At 44.6% G+C, this 24,959-nt stretch overlaps 1 protein-coding gene across 10 annotated transcripts in view; it reads left to right on the top strand.

The window, feature by feature from the left end:
* The window catches only part of LOC124043229 (nuclear transcription factor Y subunit gamma-like), a 47,879-nt gene that overhangs the window by 7,617 nt on the left and 15,303 nt on the right, over window positions 1-24,959 (top strand). For 2 of the 10 annotated variants that reach the window (XM_046361569.1, XM_046361567.1), the window contains exons 1-2: window positions 6,726-6,999; window positions 7,178-7,388. The exons of 2 other annotated variants lie outside the window; for them this stretch is intronic. Coding sequence is in view for 4 of the 8 variants with exons in the window: in XM_046361563.1 (XP_046217519.1) it covers window positions 16,998-17,034 (37 nt within the window). In the remaining 4 variants the exon portion in view is untranslated. Of the gene's footprint in view, window positions 1-6,345; window positions 6,468-6,725; window positions 7,000-7,177; window positions 7,389-16,759; window positions 17,035-24,959 lie in introns of those variants that run through there. 6 more of the 10 variants (XM_046361563.1, XM_046361562.1, XM_046361572.1 and 3 more) reach the window with 4 other exon arrangements.

The following is a 24,959-nucleotide window of genomic DNA, read 5'->3' as shown; positions in this document are numbered from 1 at the left end:
TAATAGGAATCCATGCGTCAAGGTTTTTTTGATCACGTGGACTGGGAAATGTTCTGGGAAGCCTCAGAGAATAACATTGTTTTATACGCTGACTCGATGAGCGAGTTTATAAGGAAGTGTGTTGGAGATGTTTTACCCACTGTGACTATTAAAACCTACACTAACCAGAAACCGTGGATAGATGTCGGCATCAGCACCAAATTGAAAGCGCGAACCACCACATTCAACCATGGAAAGATGTCTGGGAATATGGCCGAAAGTAAGTGTTGTTACTCTCTCCGCAGGGCAATAAAATAAGCGAATGTCAGTATAGGGACAGAGTGGAGTTGCAATTCAACGGCTCAGACATGAGATGCATATGGCAGGTTCTACAGGCAATTATGGACTATAAAAAGAACACCAGCCACGTCACGGACACCGATGTCTTGCTTCTAGAGAAGCTAAACACCTTCACCTGCTTTGAGGATAATACAGTGCCACCGACAAGGCCCGCTACCAAGGATTGCGGCCCCCCTCCTTCTCCGTGGCCGACGTGAGTAAGACATTTAAACGTGTTAACCCTCGCAAGGCTGCTTGCCCAGATGGCATCCCTAGCCGCACGCGCATATCAGATGGCTGGTGTGTTTATGGACATATTCAATCACACCCTATCCCAGTCTGCTGTCCCCACATGCTTCAAGATGGCCACCATTGTTCCTGTACCAAAGAAGGCAAAGCAAACTGAACTAAATTACTATCGTCCCATAGCACCCACTTCTGTTATCATGAAGTGCTTTGAGAGCCTAGTCAAGGATCATATCACCTCCACCTTACCTGCCACCCTATACCCACTTAAGATTACATACCGCGCCAACAGGTCCACAGACGATGCAATCGCCTCAGACTGACCTATCCCATCTGGACAAGAGGAATACCTATGTAAGAATTCATTGACTACAGCTCAGCATCCAACACCATAGTACCCTCCAAGCTCATCATTATGCTTGAGACCCTGGGTCTCAACCCCAACCTTTGCACCTGGGTCCTGGACTTTCAGATGGGCCGTCCCCAGGTGATGAAGGTAGGAAATAATGCCTCAATGTCGCTGATCCTCAGTACTGGGGCCCCACAAAGGTGCGTGATCAGCCCCCTCCTGTACTCCCTGTTCACCCATAACTGCGTGGCCATGCATGCCTCCAACTCAATCATTCAAGTTTGCAGACGACACAACAGTAGTGGGTGTGATTACCAACAACGACGAGACAGCCTACAGGGAGGAAGTGAGGGCCCTGGGATTGTGGTGTCAGGAAAACAACCTCTCACCCAACGTCAACAAAACAAAGGAGATGATCATGAATTTCAGGAAACAGCAGTGGGAGCACCCCCCTATCCACATCGACAGGACAGTAGTGGCGAAGGTGGAAAGATTCAAGTTCCTCTGTGTACACATCACTGACAAACTGAAATGGTCCACCCACACAGACAGCATGATGAAGGTGTGACAGCGCCTCTCCAACCTCAGGAGACTGAAGACATTTGGCCTGTCACCTAAAACCCCCACAAATTTTTACATATGCGCAATTGAGAGCATCCTGTCGGGCGGCTGTATCACAGCCTGGTATGGAAACTGCACCGCTCTCAACCGCAAGGCTCTCCACAGGGTGGTGCGGTCTGCACAATGCATCACCGGGGGCAAACTACCTGCCCTCCAGGACACCTATAGCACCCAATGTCACAGGAAGGCCAAAAAGATCATCAAAGACATCAACCACCCGAGCCACTGCCTGTAAACCCCACTACCATTCAGAAGGCGAGGTCAGTACAGGTGCATCAAAGCTGGGACCGAGAGACTGAACAGCTTCTATCTCAAGGCCATCAGACTGTTAAACAGCCATCACTAACACAGAGAGTCTGCTGCCTACATACAGACCCAAATCATTGGCCACTTTAATAAATGGATTACCACTTTAATAAATGGATTACCAGTCATTTTAAATAATAGCACATTAATAATGTTTTCATATCTTACATTAATGATCTCATATGTATATAATGTGTTTTATACCATCTATTGCATCTTGACTATGCTTCTCATCCATATACAGTGGGGCAAAAAAATATTTAGTCAGCCACCAATTGTGCAAGTTCTCCCACTTAAAAAGATGAGACCTGTAATTTTCATCATAGGAACACTTCAACTATGACAGACAATTAGAAAAAAAATCCAGAAAATCACATTGTAGGATTTTTAATTAATTTATTTGCAAATTATGGTGGAAAATAAGTATTTGGTCAATAACAAAAATTGATCTCAATAATTTGTTATATACCCTTTGTTGGCAATGACAGAGGTCAAACGTTTTCTGTAAGTCTTCACAAGGTTTTCACACACTGTGGCTGGTATTTTGGCCCATTTCTCCATGCAGATCTCCTCTAGAGCAGTGATGTTTTGGGGCTGTTGCTGGGCAACACGGACTTTCAACTCCCTCCAAAGATTTTCTATGTGGTTGAGATCTGGAGACTGGCTAGGCCACTCCAGGACCTTGAAATGCTTCTTACGAAGCCACTCCTTCGTTGCCTGGGTGGTGTGTTTGCGTTCATTGTCATGCTGAAAGACCAAGCCACGTTTCATCTTCAATGCCCTTGCTGATGGAAGGAGGTTTTCACTCAAAATCTCACGATACATGGTCCCATTCATTCTTTCCTTTACACGGATCAGTCGTCCCGGTCCCTTTGCAGAAAAACAGCCCCAAAGCATGATGTTTCCACCCCTATGCTTCACAGTAGGTATGGTGTTCTTTGGATGCAACTCAGCATTCTTTGTCCTCCAAACACAACGAGTTGAGTTTTTACCAAAAAGTTATATTTTGGTGTCATATGGTCAGATGAAATTCTCCCAATCTTCTTCTGGCTCATCCAAATGCTCTCTAGCAAACTTCAGACGGGCCTGGACATGTACTGGCTTAAGCAGGGGGACACGTCTGGCACTGCAGGATTTGAGTCCCTGGAGGTGTAGTGTATTACTGATGGTAGGCTTTGTTACTTTGGTCCCAGCTCTCTGCAGGTCATTCACTAGGTTCCCCCGTGTGGTTCTGAGATTTTTGCTCACCGTTCTTGTGATAATTTTGACCCCATGGGGTGCGATCTTGCGTGGAGCCCCAGATCGAGGGAGATTATCAGTGGTCTTGTATGTCTTCCATTTCCTAATAATTGCTCTCACAGTTGATTTATTCAAACTAAGCTGCTTACCTATTGCAGATTCAGTCTTCCCAGCCTGGTGCAGGTCTACAATTTTGTTTCTGGTGTCCTTTGACTGCTCTTTGGTCTTGGCCATAGTGGAGTTTGTAGTGTGACTGTTTGAGATTGTGGACATGTGTCTTTTATACTGTTAAAGACCTGTAACTTCTTAAAGAAGAAGTGTACCAATGATGAAAATTACAGGCCTCATCTTTTTAAGTGGGAGAACTTGCACAATTGGTGGCTGACTAAATACTTTTTTGCCCCACTGTATTTATATTAGAGGTCGACCGATTATGATTTTTCAACGCCGGTACCGATACCGATTATTGGAGGACCAAAAAAGCCCCTACCGATTTTAGTCGGCCGATTTTTAAGAAATAAAAAAATGTATTTGTAATAATGACAATTGCAACAATACTGAATTAACACTTGTTTTAACTTAACTTGCAACGAGAGGGAGGCAGGTCATTATTGCGTTGGACTAGTTAACTGTAAGGTTGCAAGATTGGATCCAATGAGCTGACAAGGTGAAAATCTGTCTTTCTGCCCCTGAACGAGGCAGTTAACCCACCGTTCCTAGGCAGTCATTGAAAATAAGAATGTGTTCTTAACTGACTTGCTTTCATTTAATCTTCATTTAACTAGGCGTAAAAAAATACACAACTGCAAATCGGCCCTAATTAATCGTTGGACCTCTAATTTACATGTACATATTCCTATTCCATCCATTTACATTTGTGTGTATAAGATAGTTTTTGAGGAACTGTTAGATATTACTGCACTGTCAGAACTAGAAGCACAAGCATTTTGCTACACTCGCATTAACATCTGCTAACCATGTGTATGTGACCAATAACAGTTGATTTGATCTATAGCATTTCTTAATATTATTCAGTTCCTTTGGCTTTGATGTCTCGTGATTGAGCATAGTAGAGTGTGATTTTAAAGTGATCTGATAGGGTTGTCAGTGGACTGACTCAATGCTCTAAGAGACTCTGGGTTGAGGTCAGTGCTAAAGTACTCTACAGTAATACTGCCAAGAGATCAGCTATAGGTGTACCTACCATAGGAGTCCCCTCCGAAGCCTACCATTGACAATGTACATACCCAGATTCCGACAGAGCTGCAGGAGTTGTGACCTGTTTATGTTGGTTATGTTGTCGTAGTTTTGTATAGGGGGACACATGGGGGAGGGAATGCTGTTACCTCCAGGTAGGTGTTTGTCCCCCTGTGTGCTGAGGGTGTCGGTCGGGTTCTTGTCCAGTTCTGGCATGAAGGTCGCCACAGACTAGTAAATGTCCCTGGGCCTGGAAATTGTTGATCTCCCCCTATGGGGATTCTACTGGTAGTATGTAGGTAGCACACAGACATTTTTCTCTGAAATTATTTCCTTATTTAGTTCTAGCCAGATGTAAAATGTTCCTGTTTTGCCTAATTTTAATACAATGGGTTAGGTGTGTTCTATACCAAATTAGCATACCCCCTGAGTCCCTTCCCCGTTTCACACCTGGTAGTTTGATGGATGGGACTACCAGCTCTCTGTAACCTAGAGGGCAACCAGTGGGTCTGTCTCCTTTATACCATGTTTCTTGTAGGATGACAATGTCTGTATTTCCAATTGCTTTGATGAAGTCTGGATTCCTGCTCTTAAGGCCAAAGGCAGATGACCTCAGACCTTGTATATTCCAGGATTAGATAATAAATACTTTGTTTTCCATGGTGTTTAGTGTTGTTTTATGGTGTCTGTCCCTCCTCTCTCACTCTCTGTCCATATTCTCTTTCGCTCTCTGTCCATCCTCTTTGTCCCCCCTCATTCGCTCTCTGTCATCCTCTCTCTGTCCCTCTTTCTCGCTCTCTGTCCCTCCTCGTTCTCTGTCCCTCTCTCTCATCCTGTAACAGCTCTCCTTTCTGTCCTTCTCCATCCTTTTGGCTCTCCCTCCCCCCGGTTTGTTCAGTGACAGAGCAGGTTTGTGTTCTATCTCTCTCTGGCTTGTTGTTTCTCGGTACAGTGGGGGATTTGCAGCAGTAATATGCAGGATAAGCCTCAGGTCATTCCACCATCATCTATGCAGACTGCCAGCTAAAAGCAACTCTCAGTAAATTGCTTTGTCCCCTCCTCTCACCTAAATCTCTCACTTCAGTACACTTCATTGCCAGGACATTACGTTGCCTTAATCTGTTGCTAGACAGATCTTTAGACATGCAGTTCTCCAAACACCGTTATGGATCCCAAATGGCACCCTATTCCTGTAGTGCCTTACTTTTGACAAGAGCAACCCATGCATGCGTGTGCTCATCCTAATGTAAACGTTAGTGCGTAGAACAGCATGGCTGAATGTCCGTTTAACCCTTGGCGAGATAACAGCAGGGCATTTATATGACATTGCTGAAATGGTTTTATGATGACATTTTAATTGTGGAACGAGAACTGTCTGGGAGCATAGTTTTAGGGCCAAGACAACAATAGTTGTTTATTGACATTGTCCTATGTCTTGTCCACCCACAAACATGAACTCAATTTGTTGAGTTGCCTTTTTTGGCCTGATTTGATCAGCTACCTTTAGAATTGGAAATGCACTTAAAATTATTTTTGAAGACCCTTTTTTGGGGGGGTCTTGAAAAAAAAAGTTTTACTAAATACCTTTTGTTTGTAGGTTAGGTATTTCATTTATCTATTTCTAAATATGGATCTTACTATCAGATAAACTAATTAATTCTCATGTATTTAGTTGTGTTATTATTCTAGTACATTTTTAGTGAATTAAATATGTACTTCAATGAAGGTGTTTTATTAGCACTAACACAGACTACAATATTTAGTAGATTGTCTGGATGTTATCTTTCTACCTACTGTGACAGAGGAAGGATGTGTGACAGAGGAAGGATGTGTGACAGAGGAAGGATGTGTGACAGAGGAAGGACAAGCGTGTGCTTGTGGACTTGCACGCATGCCTGTGAACACGTAGATCACAGCGCGTCTGCTCAATATGCCTTTGCTCTTTAAATCATGTGGCTGCAACATGCGGCATCCATTCTGACACTCCCCTCAGCCAATCAGTGGCATCAGGGTTTTTTGCATCACTGGCCATTCAACCAGTCATGGCCGCAGGGAGGCGGGACTCGGGGAGACATTTAGTTTGACATTGTAAATAAGCAGGGAACAGTTGTCAGAGAGCAGCCAGTGGTTCCTTTCTTCTCCGTACAGCCATGAGAAACGCAAGATCAGCCGGAGGACACGGAATGCAGAGGCAAGCTACCTCCACCACTTCCTCAATCAGTCCCTGACTCGCTTTGTTAGAACTTTCTTTGTCTTTTGTCTGGTTCTTCTTTCTCTCTCTTCCTCTTTTCTTTCCCTGACCCCTATCCTGCAGCTCAAGGTAACTTAAAACAGGAAGTTGGCTGTCGGTGAAAGGGGGTTGGGTGTAGGAAGGAGGGGGTAGGGCGGGGGAAGTGTGAGCCGACGAGCGGGTGGCTCGGCCAATAGTGCAGGAGGGCTCTCTACTTTCATTCGGGAAAGGCTGAGAGCGGGGAAGAAGCCTGGCCAGGGTCTGAGTATCATGTAGCAGGCTAGATTGATTACTTTTGAATGTTAAAAGGAAAGGAGGCAAGGAGGACATTTGTCTGGGAGTCGGGAGTGCTGCTGTACCGCTGCCACTTTGATCTCTTTCGGCTATCTTTTTTTTCTTTTTGTCCTTCACTGTGCTGAGGCAGGGGTCAACTGAAAGACAAACGTGTGGGTCGCTGGCTGGAGAAAGAGATGGAACAAGTGATAAGGAGAGGGTGAGAGAGCGAGAGGGAGATGCTCGGGGTGGGGGGGGGTTGGTCAGAGGAGAAACAGGAGAGAGGGGTGTGTGTTTAGGAAAGGGCGGATGGGAGGGGGGCCGGAGGAGAATGAGTTGAGGGGGGAAGGGTAGAAGAAAGTGGGGGTGGTGAACGCTCTTCTCTCTCTGTTGGGCAGGCTGTAAGGTTTTTAAAGGCGGAGGATGGGCGGACTGTGTTTTGTCTGTTCCTGGGACCGGCGCCTGAGGAAGTGAAGTGCTACAGAGATTTTCTGTGTTAGCCAGCCCCCCCTCCTCTTGCCTCTCATGAGACTTCTACAGTAGAGAGTACAGCCTCTCTCTCCCTTTCCTGCTCTCCTTCAGCCAACTATACAGAATGATGGGCACAGGGTAAGTGTGACCAACCACACACACACACTAGACCTGTCTGTGTTGTAGATCGCTGCTAGATTCCTCTACTCATGTGTGCTTTCTCTTCTCTTTCTCTCGCTCTTTCGCTTTCTCTCGCTCTTTCTCTTTCACTCTGTTTCTTCTGTCTCTCTGCAGAGATGGGATGCGCTCTCTGCCCTCACTACTCCTTCTCTGTCGTCCTCTACTTTTCTCCTTGGGAGAAATCTGAATGTGTGTGTGTCATTTTAAAAAAAAAAAGAAGTATTTTTGCAACTAACAGCAGTCACCCTCATGTCCTTCAATTGTCACTCCAGGACAGGATCTGTGTTGTTGACATCTTTAGTTTGCATTTTGCAGAATGTCTCTCCTTGAGTCATGTTAATGTTTTTCTATGAAAACTACAATGTAGGCTGTGAATATTGATGACAAGTTCTATTGAATTAGACTGGTTGTTCTGTTGACCAGCACTGGCTGGTGTTTGTTTGCGACCCTCTGCTTCTGCTGTGTTTTGACTTTGGACTTTTAAGCAGGACGTTAGCTGCTGTTAGTTTGTCTCTCTGGGCTGTGTTGGTTATTGACTCTCTGTAGCGCTTGCCCAGCGCTGTGCTCGCAGACAGACAGACTTCAAAGTCATTCAGGATGGTCACGATTGTACTGCTGTGACTGCGGTCCATGGCCCGTCCCCAAGCCTGGTCCTTGGAGTGTTGTTTACACTCGCCTGACAGTGATGCAGAGGGCAAGATGGCGCTGAGCTCGCTACAGCGTGTTTAGGGGACGAATTTGAGACCTTGTAGTTGGGTTGTGTCGGGGCCGCTGCAATGACGAATGGCAATTGACAGCTTTAGGGACAGACCACAGGTTTTTGATGTGTGATCTCTATATCATCTCTAGCTCTGTTCTGCCTCCCCTTCTCCCTAACTCCTTCTCCCTAATTGAAAGTTTCCATCGGTGCTACTTTTCTCGCTCTCTGACAGAAAGTTCTGTTGGGGAGAGGGATGACTAAAAATAACTCCAGTGACCACACAGCTATTGTGTGCCTTATTCCTTTGCCCTTGCAGGCAGCCTTGTTTTGAGTGTGTACGTCACGGTGTGTGTTGTCAACACATGAGCCAAACTACCAGATAAAGTTTGGTGGTGTTCTGTTATTGAGGCTGATATGCAGCTAGCGGCTGGGCCTAGTGTTGGATGAAGCTGTCACAGGAATGTGCGACTGGCTCCTGCAGTATTTCAGTCAGCATAGAGGGAGACCGGCAGAGAGAGAGGATGAAAGGACAGTGAGGGACAGAGGAATAAGGGACTTTGCTAACAGAGATGTCTTTGTGCTCAAAGGAAGACCCCCCTCGGGAAGAAGTGAAGAAAATAGAAACCATTGTGTCGCACGTGCAAGTGCTGCAGTGAAAGTTGAAAAACCTGTCCTCTCTTTCCCCTGTCACCCTCTTCTCTCTCTTCCTTCCCCCTCTCTCTCTTCCCTCGCCCCCCCCCCCCCCCGGGCTCTCTCTTCACCCCCCGCTCTCTCTTCTTCCCCCCCGCTCTCTCTCTTCCCTCCCTCCCCCCCGCTCTCTCTCTTCCCTCCTCCCTCTCTGGTTTCTCTCTCCTCTGCTGAATGACCTTGGGAGATCAGAGCTGAGCGAGTGCTTCCTATAGCTGGTTTGAAGCAGAACCAAGGGCAACGTTAACAGGGCCAGGTGGACAGACTGCTTTGACACAGGTCAGGGCAAGCACAAATTTCAAGTACAAAATCGACCATCGACGTTAATCTGTAATTCACTGACTGGCTGAGAACGAGAACCATCTCCTTGTTTTTGTTGTGCTTGAGTAGATTGTTTACCCAGCATACTGTTTACCCAGTATGAAATGTATACAGCATTTCATACTGTTTCTGTACCATACCAGGTATACGGTATTACTGAATGTGCATACAAGAAGCGCTATTTCAAAAAAATAAAAATAAAACCCTTTTGATGTTTTTTAAAATAAAAATGTTGACGCACAAAACAATTTAGACACCAGGGAAGTTGATCCAGGAGGGAATTGAATGTCTGCAGTGACCAAGAAGCTTGGTCTTGATATCTAGCCACTTTGCTAATAAGTTAGCAAACCAAATGCATAGCTGGAGTCCTGAGCTGGATATAATAATTTGACACATGTTAGATTTCTTATAGTTCTGCTTAACTTATAGTTCTAAGCGGTGGCATAATAGCACACAACCCTGCAAGCCCCTGGGAGGTGGCATTTTGTCGTTATATGGTATAAACAGTATATTACCCCCAGCCTATTGGGTTTTTACTTCTGCCCCGAATTAATATATCTAGTTGTTTTGAGTTTGGTATGCCGCTGCCGCTATGCCCATAATAGGCCCCCTAGGATTCAACAATGATTGTTTTTTTCTTTTCAGTTTCTCTTCACTCAGTTACAATTTTTCCCATTGCTTTATTTAGAGATGTTCATGTTCACGCTTGTCCGACACTGGTTTCTCCCCATACTGATTTTAATTTGAGTAGAACTGGATAGAGCAGCTATACTGAGCTTCCAATGTCAATTCATAACGGGAAAATAAAAAAAGCATGACATTTTGTGTTTTTTCAGGATTTAAATTCTGACAAAGTACCTGTTTTGGATCAATTACGCCCTAAAAAACACAGAATTTGACTTCGGCTTGTCACGATACCACCATTTTACAAACGATACCAGGCCAAGTATCACGATACCAAGTGGTATCACAATATCACGGTGGGGGAAAAAAACTGTGACCTAGCGTCCTGTTTGACCCGTCCCCCGGATACTTGTTCTCTAAAAATCTGTCACTGCAATTCACACTTCTACTCATTACAACACATTGAATTTAACTGTTCACTGTTTAATAGAATACGGCATAGAATGGCTGATTTGCTCATATTTGCAAAGACCTACCTGTGATTTGGCTTGAGGAATGGGAGTAAGGAATATACATCAGTGGAGGCTGCTGAAGGGAGGACGGCTCATAAGAATGGCGCAAATGAAATGGCATGATACCATTCCACTCATTCCGTAACAGCCATTACAACGAGCCAGTTCTCCCAAATTAAGGTGCCACCAACCTCCTGTGATATACATGCGTAATGATCGGCATGTCATAGTCAGTAAGAGGAAAACACTGCATGGAACCTTCTTTACTTTCCAGTTAACACACACACTCTCCCTTCCTCACACACTTGCTCCCTCCCTCATCCTCATAAACACACACACCGCTTTCGCTCTCCCACAACACACTGCTCCCAACTTTTAAAACGTTAGGCACCAAACAGAATTTAAGGAACACCAGAAAGAAATGGATATTTGATATAGTTTAGGTCTCTATGAATCCTACATTTGCCTAAACCAACTGTCAAGTTACCATGTCTTTAGCTAGTTAAGTAACATGATTGACAAAGGTTGTCTTATCAAACCAATAAGTAGTGACCCGAGATTAGTTTAAAATGCCCGTAACATGGTTATATAAAATGCGCTCAAATAAAAAAGGCATATCCGGTAATATGGGTAATTTGTTAACAGTTGAGGCTAGAGGTCGACCGATTTAAAAAAAAAAAAAATTTTTTTTTTTAAATAATAAAATTTAAAAAATGATTTTTCAGTGCCGTTACCGATTATTGGGGGGCCAAAAAAGCTGCTACCGATTATTGCGGGACCCCCCCAAAAAACCGATATATTTATTTGTAATAATGACAATTACAACAATACTGAATGAACACTTTTAACTTAATATAATACATCAATAAAATCAATTTAGCCTCAAATAAATAATGAAACATGTTCAATTTGGTTTAAATAATGCAAAAACAAAGTCTTGGAGAAGAAAGTAAAAGTACAATATATGCCATGTAGGAAAGCTAACGTTTAAGGTCCTTGCTCAGAACATGAGAACATATGAAAGCTGGTGGTTCCTTTTAACATGAGTCGAATCAAATCAAATTTATTTATATAGCCCTTCGTACATCAGCTGATATCTCAAAGTGCTGTACAGAAACCCAGCCTAAAACCCCAAACAGCAAACAATGCAGGTGTAAAAGCACGGTGGCTAGGAAAAACTCCCTAGAAAGGCCAAAACCTAGGAAGAAACCTAGAGAGGAACCGGGCTATGTGGGGTGGCCAGTCCTCTTCTGGCTGTGCCGGGTAGAGATTATAACAGAACATGACCAAGATGTTCAAATGTTCATAAATGACCAGCATGGTCAAATAATAATAAGGCAGAACAGTTGAAACTGGAGCAGCAGCACAGTCAGGTGGACTGGGGACAGCAAGGAGCCATCATGTCAGGTAGTCCTGGGGCACGGTCCTAGGGCTCAGGTCCTCCAAGAGAGAGAGAGAAAGAAAGAGAGAATTAGAGAGAGCATATGTGGGGTGGCCAGTCCTCTTCTGGCTGTGCCGGGTGGAGATTATAACAGAACGTGGCCAAGATGTTCAAATGTTCATAAATGACCAGCATGGTTGAATAATAGTAAGGCAGAACAGTTGAAACTGGAGCAGGAGCATGGCCAGGTGGACTGGGGACAGCAAGGAGTCCTCATGTCAGGTAGTCCTGGGACATGGTCCTAGGGCCCAGGCCAGTTGAAACTGGAGCAGCAGCATGGCCAGGTGGACTGGGGACAGCAAGGAGTCATCATGTCAGGTAGTCCTGGGGCATGGTCCTAGGGCTCAGGTCCTCCGAGAGAGAGAAAGAAAGAGAGAAGGAGAGAATTAGAGAACGCACACTTAGATTTACACAGGACACCGAATAGGACAGGAGAAGTACTCCAGATAAACAAACTGACCCTAGCCCCCCCGACACATAAACTACTGCAGCATAAATACTGGAGGCTGAGACAGGAGGGGTCAGGAGACACTGTGGCCCCATCCGAGGACACCCCCCGGACAGGGCCAAACAGGAAGGATATAAACCCACCCACTTTGCCAAAGCACAGCCCCCACACCACTAGAGGGAAATCTTCAACCACCAACTTACCATCCTGAGACAAGGCCGAGTATAGCCCACAAAGATCTCCGACACGGTACAACCCAAGGGGGGGGGAAACCCAGACAGGCCGACCACAACAGTGAATCAACCCACCCAGGTGACGCACCCCCCCCAGGGACGGCACGAGAGAGCCCCAGCAAGCCAGTGACTCAGCCCCCGTAACAGGGTTAGAGGCAGAGAATCCCAGTGGAAAAAGGGGAACCGGCCAGGCAGAGACAGCAAGGGCGTTCGTTGCTCCAGAGCCTTTCCGTTCACCTTCCCACTCCTGGGCCAGACTACACTCAATCATATGACCCACTGAAGAGATGAGTCTTCAGTAAAGACTTAAAGGTTGAGACCGAGTTTGCGTCTCTGACATGGGTAGGCAGACCGTTCCATAAAAATGGAGCTCTATAGGAGAAAGCCCTGCCTCCAGCTGTTTGCTTAGAAATTTTAGGGACAATTAGGAGGCCTGCGTCTTGTGACCGTAGAGTACGTGTAGGTATGTACGGCAGGACCAAATCAGAGAGGTAGGTAGGAGCAAGCCCATGTAATGCTTTGTAGGTTAGCAGTAAAACCTTGAAATCAGCCCTTGCTTTGACAGGAAGCCAGTGTAGTGAGGCTAGCACTGGAGTAATATGATCAAATTTTTTGGTTCTAGTCAGGATTCTAGCAGCCGTATTTAGCACTAACTGAAGTTTATTTAGTGCTTTATCCGGGTAGCCGGAAAATAGAGCATTGCAGTAGTCTAACCTAGAAGTGACAAAAGCATGGATTAATTTTTCTGCATCATTTTTGGACAGAAAGTTTCTGATTTTTGCAATGTTACGTAGATGGAAAAAAGCTGTCCTCGAAATGGTCTTGATATGTTCTTCAAAAGAGAGATCAGGGTCCAGAGTAACGCCGAGGTCCTTCACAGTTTTATTTGAGACGACTGTACAACCATTAAGATTAATTGTCAGATTCAACAGAAGATCTCTTTGTTTCTTGGGACCTAGAACAAGCATCTCTGTTTTGTCCGAGTTTAATAGTAGAAAGTTTGCAGCCATCCACTTCCTTATGTCTGAAACACATGCTTCTAGCGAGGGCAATTTTGGTGCTTCACCATGTTTCATTGAAATGTACAGCTGTGTGTCATCCGCATAGCAGTGAAAGTTTACATTATGTTTTCGAATAACATCCCCAAGAGGTAAAATATATAGTGAAAACAATAGTGGTCCTAAAACAGAACCTTGAGGAACACCGAAATGTACAGTTGATTTGTCAGAGGACAAACCATTCACAGAGACAAACTGATATCTTTCCGACAGATAAGACCTAAACCAGGCCAGAACATGTCCGTGTAGACCAATTTGGGTTTCCAATCTCTCCAAAAGAATGTGGTGATCGATGGTATCAAAAGCAGCACTAAGGTCTAGGAGCACGAGGACAGATGCAGAGCCTCGGTCCGATGCCATCAAAATGTCATTTACCACCTTCACAAGTGCCGTCTCAGTGCTATGATGGGGTCTAAAACCAGACTGAAGCATTTCGTATACATTGTTTGTCTTCAGGAAGGCAGTGAGTTGCTGCGCAACAGCCTTCTCTAAAATCTTTGAGAGGAATGGAAGATTCGATATAGGCCGATAGTTTTTTATATTTTCTGGGTCAAGGTTTGGCTTTTTCAAGAGAGGCTTTATTACTGCCACTTTTAGTGAGTTTGGTACACATCCAGTGGATAGAGAGCCGTTTATTATGTTCAACATAGGAGGGCCAAGCACAGGAAGCAGCTCTTTCAGTAGTTTAGTTGGAATAGGGTCCAGTATACAGCTTGAAGGTTTAGAGGCCATGATTATTTTCATCATTGTGTCAAGAGATATAGTACTAAAACACTTGAGCGTCTCTCTTGATCCTAGGTCCTGGCAGAGTTGTGCAGACTCAGGACAACTGAGGTTTGGAGGAATACGCAGGTTTAAAGAGGAGTCCGTCATTTGCTTTCTAATAATCATCATCTTTTCCTCAAAGAAGTTCATGAATTTATCACTGCTAAAGTGCAAGTCATCCTCTCTTGGGGAATGCTGCTTTTTAGTTAGCTTTGCCACAGTATCAAAAAGGAATTTCGGATTGTTCTTATTTTCCTCAATTAAGTTAGAAAAATAGGACGATCGAGCAGCAGTAAGGGCTCTTCGGTACTGCACGGTACCATCCTTCCAAGCTAGTCGGAAGACTTCCAGTTTGGTGTGGCGCCATTTCCGTTCCAATTTTCTGGAAGCTTGCTTCAGAGCTCGGGTATTTTCTGTGTACCAGGAAGCTAGTTTCTTATGAGACATTTTTTTAGTTTTTAGGGGTGCAACTGCATCTAGGGTATTGCGCAAGGTTAAATTGAGATCCTCAGTTAGGTGGTTAACGGATTTTTGTCCTCTGGCGTCCTTGGGTAGGCAGAGGGAGTCTGGAAGGGCATCAAGGAATCTTTGTGTTGTCTGTGAATTTATAGCACGACTTTTGATGTTCCTTGGTTGGGGTCTGAGCAGATTATTTGTTGCAATTGCAAACGTAATAAAATGGTGGTCTGATAGTCCAGGATTATGAGGAAAAACATTAAGATCCACAACATTTATTCCATGGGACAAAACTAGGTCCAGCGTATGACTGTGAGAGTGAGTGGGTCCAGAGACATGTTGGACAAAACCCACTGAGTCGATGATGGCTCCAAAAGCCTTTTGGAGTGGGTCTGTGGACTTTTCCATGTGAATATTAAAGTCACCAAAGATTAGAATATTATCTGCAATGACTACAAGGTCTGATAGGAATTCAGGGAACTCAGTGAGAAACGCTGTATATGGCCCAGGAGGCCTGTAAACAGTAGCTATAAAAAGTGATTGAGTAGGCTGCATAGATTTCATGACTAGAAGCTCAAAAGACGAAAACGTCATTTTTTTTTTTTTTTGTAAATTGAAATTTGCTATCATAAATGTTAGCAACACCTCCGCCTTTGCGGGATGCACGGGGGATATGGTCACTAGTGTAGCCAGGAGGTGAGGCCTCATTTAACACAGTAAATTCATCAGGCTTAAGCCATGTTTCAGTCAGGCCAATCACATCAAGATTATGATCAGTGATTAGTTCATGGACTATAATTGCCTTTGAAGTAAGGGATCTAACATTAAGTAGCCCTATTTTGAGATGTGAGGTATCATGATCTCTTTCAGTAATGACAGGAATGGAGGTGGTCTTTATCCTAGTGAGATTGCTAAGGCGAACACCGCCATGTTTAGTTTTGCCCAACCCAGGTCGAGGCACAGACACGGTCTCAATGGTGATAGCTGAGCTGACTACACTAACTATGCTAGTGGCAGACTCCACTATGCTGGCAGGCTGGCTAATAGCCTGCTGCCTGGCCTGCACCCTATTTCATTGTGGAGCTAGAGGAGTTAGAGCCCTGTCTATGTTGGCAGATAAGATGAGAGCACCCCTCCAGCTAGGATGGAGTCTGTCACTCCTCAGCAGGTCAGGCTTGGTCCTGTTTGTGGGCGAGTCCCAGAAAGAGGGCCAATTATCTACAAATTCTATCTTTTGGGAGGGGCAGAAAACAGTTTTCAACCAGCGATTGAGTTGTGAGACTCTGCTGTAGAGCTCATCACTCCCAATAACTGGGAGGGGGCCAGAGACAATTACTCGATGCCGACACATCTTTCTAGCTGATATGCACGCAGAAGCTATGTTGCGCTTGGTGATCTCTGACTGTTTCATCCTAACATCGTTGGTGCCGACGTGGATAACAATATCTCTATACTCTCTACACTCGCCAGTTTTAGCTTTAGCCAGCACCATCTTCAGATTAGCCTTAACGTCGGTAGCCCTGCCCCCGGGTAAACAGTGTATGATCGCTGGATGATTCGCTTTAAGTCTAATACTGCGGGTAATGGAGTCGCCAATGACTAGAGTTTTCAATTTGTCAGAGCTAATGGTGGGAAGCTTCGGCGTCTCAGACCCCGTAACGGGAGGAGTAGAGACCAGAGAAGACTCGGCCTCTGACACCGACCCGCTGCTTAATGGGGAGAACCGGTTGAAAGTTTCTGTCTGCTGAATGAGCGACACCGGTTGAGCGTTCCTACAGCATTTCCTTCCAGAAACCGTGAGAAAGTTGTCCGGCTGCGGGGACTGTGCCAGGGGATTTATACTACTATCTGTACTTACTGGTGGCACAGACGCGGTTTCATCCTTTCCTACACTGAAATTACCCTTGCCTAACGATTGCGTCTGAAGCTGGGCTTGCAGTACAGCTATCCTCGCCGTAAGGCGAGCACAGCGGCTGCAATTAGAAGGCATCATGTTAATGTTACTACTTAGCTTCGGCTGTTGGAGGTCCTGACGAATCGTGTCCAGATAAAGCGTCCGGAGTGAAAAAGTCGAGGAGAAAAAAAAAAAAGAAAAAAAAAAAAGTCTTCAATATTCCCAGGTAAGAAGTTTTAGGCTGTAGTTATTATAGGACTATTTCTCTCTATACCATTTGTATTTCATTAACCTTTGACGATTGGATGTACATATAGGCACTTTATTATTGCCAGTGTAACAGTATAGCTTCCGTCCCTCTCCTCGCTCCTCCCTGGGCTCGAACCAGGAACACAACGACAACAGCCACCCTCGAAGCAGCATTACCCATGCAGAGCAAGTGGAACAACCACTCCAAGTCTCAGAGTGAGTGATGTTTGAAACGTTATTAGCGCGCACCCCGCTAACTAGCTAGCCATTTCACATCGGTTACACAAGCCTAATCTCGGGAGTTGATAGGCATGAAGTCATAAACCGCGCAATGCTTGACACACAGCGAAGAGCTGCTGGCAAAACGCACGAAAGTGCTGTTTGAATGAATGCTTACGAGCCTGCTGCTGCCTACCACCGCTCAGTCAGACTGCTCTATCAAATCATAGACTTAGTTATAACATAATAACACACAGAAATACGAGCCTTAGGTCATTATAATGGTGGAATCCGAAAACAATTTATTCTTTCAGTGAAATACGGAACTGTTCCTTATTTTGTCTAAGGGGTGGCATCCATTAGTCTAAATATTCCTGTTACATTGCACAACCTTCAATGTTATGTCATAATTACGTAAAATTCTGGCAAATTAGGCGGCCCAAACTGTTGCATATACACTGATTCTGCGTGCAATGAACGCAAGAGAAGTGACACAATTTCACCTGGTTAATATTTCCTGCTAACCTGGATTTCTTTTAGCTAAATATGCAGGTTTAAAAATATATACTTCTGTGTGTTGATTTTAAGAAAGGCATTGATGTTCATGGTTAAGTACACATTGGAGCAACGATACGCACTGCATCGATTATATGCAACGCAGGACACGCTAACTACACATGGTTGATATTACTAGTGATTATGATTGATTGATTTTTTAAAATAAGATAAGTTTAATGCTAGCTAGCAACTTACTTTGTTTACTGCATTCGCGTAACAGGCAGTGTCCTCGTGGAGTGCAATGAGAGGCACGTGGTTAGAGCGTTGGACTAGTTAACTGTAAGGTTGCAAAATTGATTCCCCCGAGCTGACAAGGTGAAAATCTGTCATTCTGCTCCTGAACAAGGCAGTTAACCCACTGTTCCTAGGCCGTCATTGAAAATAAGAATGTGTTCTTAACCGACTTGCCTATTTTTAAATAAAGATTAAATAAAGGTGTGTAAAATATATATATATATATATATTTTTTAAATCACCGTCCAAAAATACCCGATTTCCGATTGTTATGAAAACCTGAAATCGGCCCTAATTAATCGGCCATTCCGATGAATCGGTCGACCTCTAGTTTAGGCTAGAGACAAGACCTCCGGTAATATAGTTCATTTTTTAACCGTTTAGGCTCGAGACAAGACCTCCGGTAATATGGGTCATTTTTTAACTGTTTAGGCTAGAGACCAGACCTCTGGTAATATGGGTTATTTTTAAACCGTTTAGGCTAGAGACACGGCCTCCGGTAATATGGGTCATTTTTTTACCGTTTTAGGCTGGAAACAAGACCTCCGGTAATATGGGTCATTTTTTAACTGTTTAGGCTAGAGACCAGACCTCTGGTAATATGGGTTATTTTTTAACTGTTTAGGCTAGGGAAAATACTTTTTCTTTCCGTTTTCTCCCTCTGACGTTCTTAGGCTGCATGACAGCGAACTTGCAAATTCTACTCAGACTGGTCTGTGTTTGATGGAATTATACAATGTATCAACATTGCTTTCTTTGTGCGCTGCTCCAATGTAAGAAATTTACAAATCTAACAACAGTAGACTCATGAGGGTCAGCATCCCGCTCGCCATCACAGCTAAACGATTTATTAAGAAAACCGATGAAGGAATAGACGTGAAGAGCGGACAGAGAGAAGCATTTGATTGAGGGCCGGTAGAGGGGGGGCAGGTAGCTTAGTGGTTAAGAGCACTGGGCCAGTAACCGAAAGGTCGCTGGTTCGAATACCTGAGCTGACTAGATGAAAAATCTGTCAATGTGCCCTTGAGCAAGGCACTTAACCCCAATTGCTGTAATCTGCAACACATGATATGCGCATGAAAGTGAAGGGGATATTATTGAACCTGCGCATACAAGAGACTAGTGGCTGTTGCTTAAATTCACCTGAATTTATAAACTAAACTGACTGGCGCCAGCAGGTTCTTTAGATCTATAGGGCAAAAAAAGTCTATAGTATCATATGAAACGATACTACAGTATTCTAAAATGTTGGTATGATAATTGGCATGATGTTCTGGCACCATGATATTATCGTGGTACCTGCATATCATTTCTCCCAAAAGGCTGATTTTGTGATTGGGCCTGTTTTTCTGCTCAGAATCCTACAGGGCTTGCTTTTTGCGACTTTCCTTGAGTTGACCTTTTTGCATTGTTGCAAATTTCAAAGCAGTCATGCTTCTACAAAGTGACCCCCGCTAAGGACATTGCATGCAGCTTGTGCAATATGTACCCTCTTACTTTTTTGCACTGTAGGCCTATCATACATAATTTATTGATAGCCTAGCTAGATTATATAGCCTTTGGTTGAATAACTGCAGTCATCCAGAGTATTCTGGTTTTCATCAACTTTTCAAAGTTAGTTAGTGCAGACTCTCGTAGGGGAGTCTCACAAGTCTGGATTAATGAGTTAGCCAGAACTTCTTCCGCCAACATCTTGTAACCAGTCAGGAGTCATGGTACCACGGCTAGAGGCCTAAATCCTTAGGCTATTCTTTAACATGCTTCAGTTCAGGTCAGGTCATCTCAGAGGGCAGTTGTTCCTCTGACTGCCTCCAGGTTTTCTCCTCCTCCTCCTCGGCCCATTAACTGTCATACTCTGCTCTTCTCAGTCCGCACTACTGTGACCTCCATTCAGATCCACCAGCCAGGTCATTAAGGATACTATTAACTTACTGCTCAGAATTAGTGTTTCACTCACTCATTTTCTGTCCATCAGCCATGCTTTTACTAGAGCAGTGAACACCTCTCTATTGAGAGTGTATTTCCGTTAGCTAGCTAGCTACTTTCAGTTCCAGACTCCAATCTGAAAACTCACCCTCTATTTTGTGCCTTTGGCTTCCACCTTGGGGATTCTGAAAGGACAGTACAGTTTCAAGCAATATGGTAGTACTTAGCGACTCTAGTGCTTTTTGGGGACGGTTTGGTTTAGATTACTATTTATTTAATTTTAATTTTAAACATTCAATGCGCTATGCATTATGTGGGTTGAATGATGTAACACAGAATAAAACAATTAATAAAAGTCCCATGATGGTAGTGACTACCCATTTACTACTTATTAACCATCAATTATTCACATTACTTTAATAAAATATTTCAGTTGGGTATATTACTTAATTTGTTTTTGATGATTTCATTATTTAATTCCAAGACATCTATCTCTATGTAGATTCTGCTTATGCTGTCTGACAATCACTATTAGTTCTTCAAAGTAAATAAGTCTTCTTGGGTATGACGCTACAAGCTTGGCGCACCTGAGAGTTTCTCCCATTCTTCTCTCCAGAGCCTCTCAAGCTCTGTCAGGTTGGATGGGGAGCGCTGCTGCACAGCTATTTTCAGGTCTCTCCAGAGATGATCAATCGGGTTCAATTCCGGGCTCTGGCTGGTCCACTCAAGGACATTCAGAGACTTGTCCCGAAGCCACTTGTGCATTGTCTTGGCTGTGTGCTTAGGGTCATTGTCCTGGCTGTGTGCTTAGGGTCATTGTCCTGGCTGTGTGCTTAGGGTCATTGTCCTGGCTGTGTGCTTAGGGTCATTGTCCTGTTGGAAGGTGAACCTTGGCCCCAGTCTGAGGTCCTGAGCACTCTGGAACAGGTTTTCATCAAGGTTCTCTCTCTACTTTGCTCCGTTCATCTTTCCCCTGATCCTGACTAGTCTCTCAGTCCCCACACCACCATGCTTCACCGTAGGGATGGTGCCAGGTTTCCTTCAGACGTGATGCTTGGCATTGAGGCCAAAGAGTTCAATCTTGCTTTGAATTTTTAGGTGCCTTTTGGCAAACTCCAAGCAGGCTGTCGTGCCTTTTTTTACTGAGTGGCAGCTTCCATCTGGCCACTACCATAAAAGGCCTGATTTGGTGGAGTGCTGCAGAGTTGGTTGTCCTTCTGGAAGTTTCTCCCATCTCCACAGAAGAACTCTGGAGCTCTGTCAGTGACCATCGGGTCCTTGGTCATGACTTGGTTTTTGATCTGACGTGCACTGTCAACTGTGGGACCTTCTGTAGACAGGTTGTGTGCCTTTCCAAATCATGTCCAATCAATTGAATTTACCACAAGTGGACTCCAATCAAGTTGTAGAAGCATCTCAAGGATGATCAATGAAACAGGATGCACCTGAGCTCAATTTCAACTCTCATAGCCAAGAGTCTGAATCCTTATGTAAATACATTTATAAAAAATAAAATAAAGAGTACACATTTGCAAACATTTCTAAAAACCTGTTTTTGTTTTGTCATTATTGTGTGTAGATTGAGGTACAAAAATGATTTGATATATTTTAGAAGGCTGTGATGTAACAAAATGTGGAAAAAGTCTAGGCGACTGAATACTTTCCGAAGGCACTGTATGTAGCAGGCATACAATGGATTATAGTCTTTTTCTGCGCTCAACTATGTTGAAAATTGGCCTATTGGAAACGACAACGCCCAACTACATTGCACAGTTCAGGCGTGATCTAATTTATCTCTAAAGAAATTGTACAATGTGCGCATTGAGCTCATTAAAAAAACATATGGAATGGAATTCAATTGGACTGATGTCAGTCAAATTATATCACCTCTAGTCAAGAGATTTGAGAGGACTAGATGGAAAGTTTCCACCGTTTTCCTTGCACCTATCCAGTTCTTTCCGATGTAGTGCTAGTTCAGTCCACAAGTGCCCAGGTAAGGGAATGTCATTGACAGTTTGGACCTGAGCCCTGAAGCTGTTGTGAGCGTGTCGGGGGCCGACCTGCCAGGGGCGAGCAGCAGAGAGGCTGGTGCTGGCAGGAAACAATGCTGCTGATTCAGCAGATCCTGCTGCTTACTCCTGCTGAAAACCATTGACTTGAGAGAGGCGTTGGGATGGTCTGCCGACGAAGCACAGGCACATAGCGCAGGTCAGGAGAAACCCAACACGGCCACTCACTTACTCACTCACTCACTCACTCACTCACTCACTCACTCACTCACTCACTCACTCACTCACTCACTCACTCACTCACTCACTCACTCACTCACTCACTCACTCACTCACTCACACCACTGAAGGGCAACGGAACTGAAGGAAACCGCACAGGGGAGCACCCCTCTAAAATGTGTAGTTTTGGCACACAATGCCACAAATTTCTCAAGTTTTGAGGGACTATGTAATTGGCATGCTGACTGTAGGAATGTCCACCAGAGCTGTTGCCAGAGAATTGAATGTTTAGCCAACGCCAACGTCGTTTTAGAGAATTAGGCAGTAAGTCTTCACCGTCCTCACAACCACAGACTACATGTAACCACGACAGACCTTGACCTCCACATCCGGCTTCTTCACCTACGGGATCGTCTAAGACCAGTTATCTAGAAAGCTGATGAAACTGTTTCCACAACTTCTACAATTAAGAATTTCTGCACAAACTTTGAAACTGTCTGAGGAAGCTCATCTGCATGCTTTTAGCCAGGGTCTTGATCTGATTGCAGTTCGGCTTTGTAACCGACTTCAGTGTGCAGATAGTCATCTTTGATGGCCACTGACCTGCTGGAGAAATGTGCTCTTCATAGATGAATCCTGGTTTGAACTCTACCGGGCAGATGGCAGACAGCATGTGTGGTGTCATGTGGGTGAGCAGTGTGCTGATGTCAACGTTGTGAACAGAGTGCCCCGTGGTGGGGTTTTGTTATCGGCAGGCATAAGCTACGGACAACAAACACAATTGCATTTTATCGATGGCAGCCTGAACAACTCTATGCGAAAGAGTCACACTGCAGGAGGCAAATAGTGGTTACCAGATATTGACTGGTTTTCTGATCCACGCAACTGCCTTTTATTAAGGTATCTGTGACCAACAGATGTATATCTGTATTCCCAGTCATGTGAAATCCATAGATTAAGGCCCAATGAATGTATTTTAATTGACTGACTTCTTTATATGAACTGTAACTCACAATTTTTTTTGAAATTGTTGCATGTTTCCATCTTTCCCTCACCCCATTTCGTGGGATTTTTGGTCTGCGGCGTTTATATTGAATGTCGTAGGGTCACTCAGAGAGCCGGATCATTTAGTCACATCTGAGAGAGCAAAGTCCCACTCCTGAGGTAGGTAGTTCAGTCAGCTGAGGTTGTGACTACACACACACAGCGGAAATTGCACTGTTGCTGTGGTAATTTGCCTGATAGTAAATTGTAATGGTGTTAAGTGAATCATCTAATCATCATTTCTTATCTGGATTCCAGTTGGAGAAAGTGCAGGTACACACACACATACACACACACACAGAGATGTCTTCCTCTCCTGCTGCATCCATCACAAAACTCTGGGCCGCCTTGGAACTGTACAAAGAGACAAACAAAAGTGTTCCTGGAAGGAGACGTGTCCTTATACTGTTATTTATTCAGGCAAAGTGTTTATTTGCTTTGTCACTCAGACCAGAACAGGTTTCAGGTACAAGTAAAGGAACAGTCAACTAGACAAGGACATAGAGGGCATTCGGTTTGTCATCGTAGGCTTAGCCTGACTCCACCATAAGATTAAAAATCACCGTTTCATCTGTGCCCTCTGGAATGCTGGGATTGTTTTGTAGGTGAAGAGGAAGCTGGTTAGGGATTTGCAACAGGACTTTAATCAACCTTGAAATTAAACTGGACACTGGGCAGCCCAACTCATCACAGCCACTTTTAGAGGTCAGTTGCTGTCTAAGCCCACCACAGCATCAGCCCTTGTTGATTTATCAACCCCTCCACCCCCTGACTCCATTCGGATTGATTCATCGAAGCCCCTGACTCCATTCGGATTGATTCATCGAGGCCCCTGACTCCATTCGGATTGATTCATCGAGGCCCCTGACTCCATTCGGATTGATTCATCGAGGCCCCTGACTCCATTCGGATTGATTCATCGAGGCCCCTGACTCCATTCGGATTGATTCATCGAGGCCCCTGACTCCATTCGGATTGATTCATCGAGGCCCCTGACTCCATTCGGATTGATTCCATTTGAAAATAATGGAACGGAATGCTCTTTTTTCTCTCTTTTTTTCATGCTGTCTGTGTTTTGAGCTGCTGGAGGACGTGAGCTCAGCAGTGGCCAATGGCTGAGATACCGGACTAGTCTTTATGTGGTCATGCTTTTCTCTCCCTCTCCCCCTCTCATCATCATGTCTGACCCACATAGCTGGTTGGCATAGCTGTCGCACTGCTACAGCCTGCCCTACCCTGTCTCTTACCTCCCCCTGTTCCAGCCTCTGGCACTTTGTCTCATCATGTACAGTTGACCATTAATCCAACGGACACACACACCACACCCAGCTATTAGTGTTTCCCTTTACCCTCGTCGCCTGCCCATTCTTCCCGGGGAAGAAGAGAAAGGGAGGGAGATAGCTGTGTAGACTCTCCAGCACTGCAGGCTCAGACAAGCAGGCCAATATTCACAGCAGAATTCCTGGCATGCCATAGTAACCTGGCGTGTCCCCTTGGAGCCAGACTCCGGCCTCACGTTACACAATGACGTGTGTGTGTGTGTGTGTGTGTGTGTGTGTGTGTGTGTGTGTGTGTGTGTGTGTGTGTGTGTGTGTGTGTGTGTGTGTTTTTTTGTATTTGAGTGTGGTGGGGAGTTGTTGTTCGAGGGATTGGAATAGAGCTCTATTTAGGATAGAGCTCCTGGAGTGACACACACACACACACATCGGGCACTCAGGCCTGTCGTCAGACTTGGGGTCACTAATACCCCACACATGACAGACTGGTCTCTGTTCCACTCCATTGGTGTAAACTTCCATGACCATAGAGTGGAGTTTAGTCTGCTGTAATAACCCACACAGTGACATGACAGACCAGGAGCTGTAATACCCCACACAGTGACACAGTGACATGACAGACCAGGAGCTGTAATACCCCACACAGTGACATGAC

The sequence above is a fragment of the Oncorhynchus gorbuscha genome, linkage group LG09 (assembly GCF_021184085.1).
Source record: "Oncorhynchus gorbuscha isolate QuinsamMale2020 ecotype Even-year linkage group LG09, OgorEven_v1.0, whole genome shotgun sequence".
Taxonomy (NCBI): domain Eukaryota; kingdom Metazoa; phylum Chordata; class Actinopteri; order Salmoniformes; family Salmonidae; genus Oncorhynchus; species Oncorhynchus gorbuscha.
This window is presented reverse-complemented; position numbering and strand designations above follow the sequence as displayed.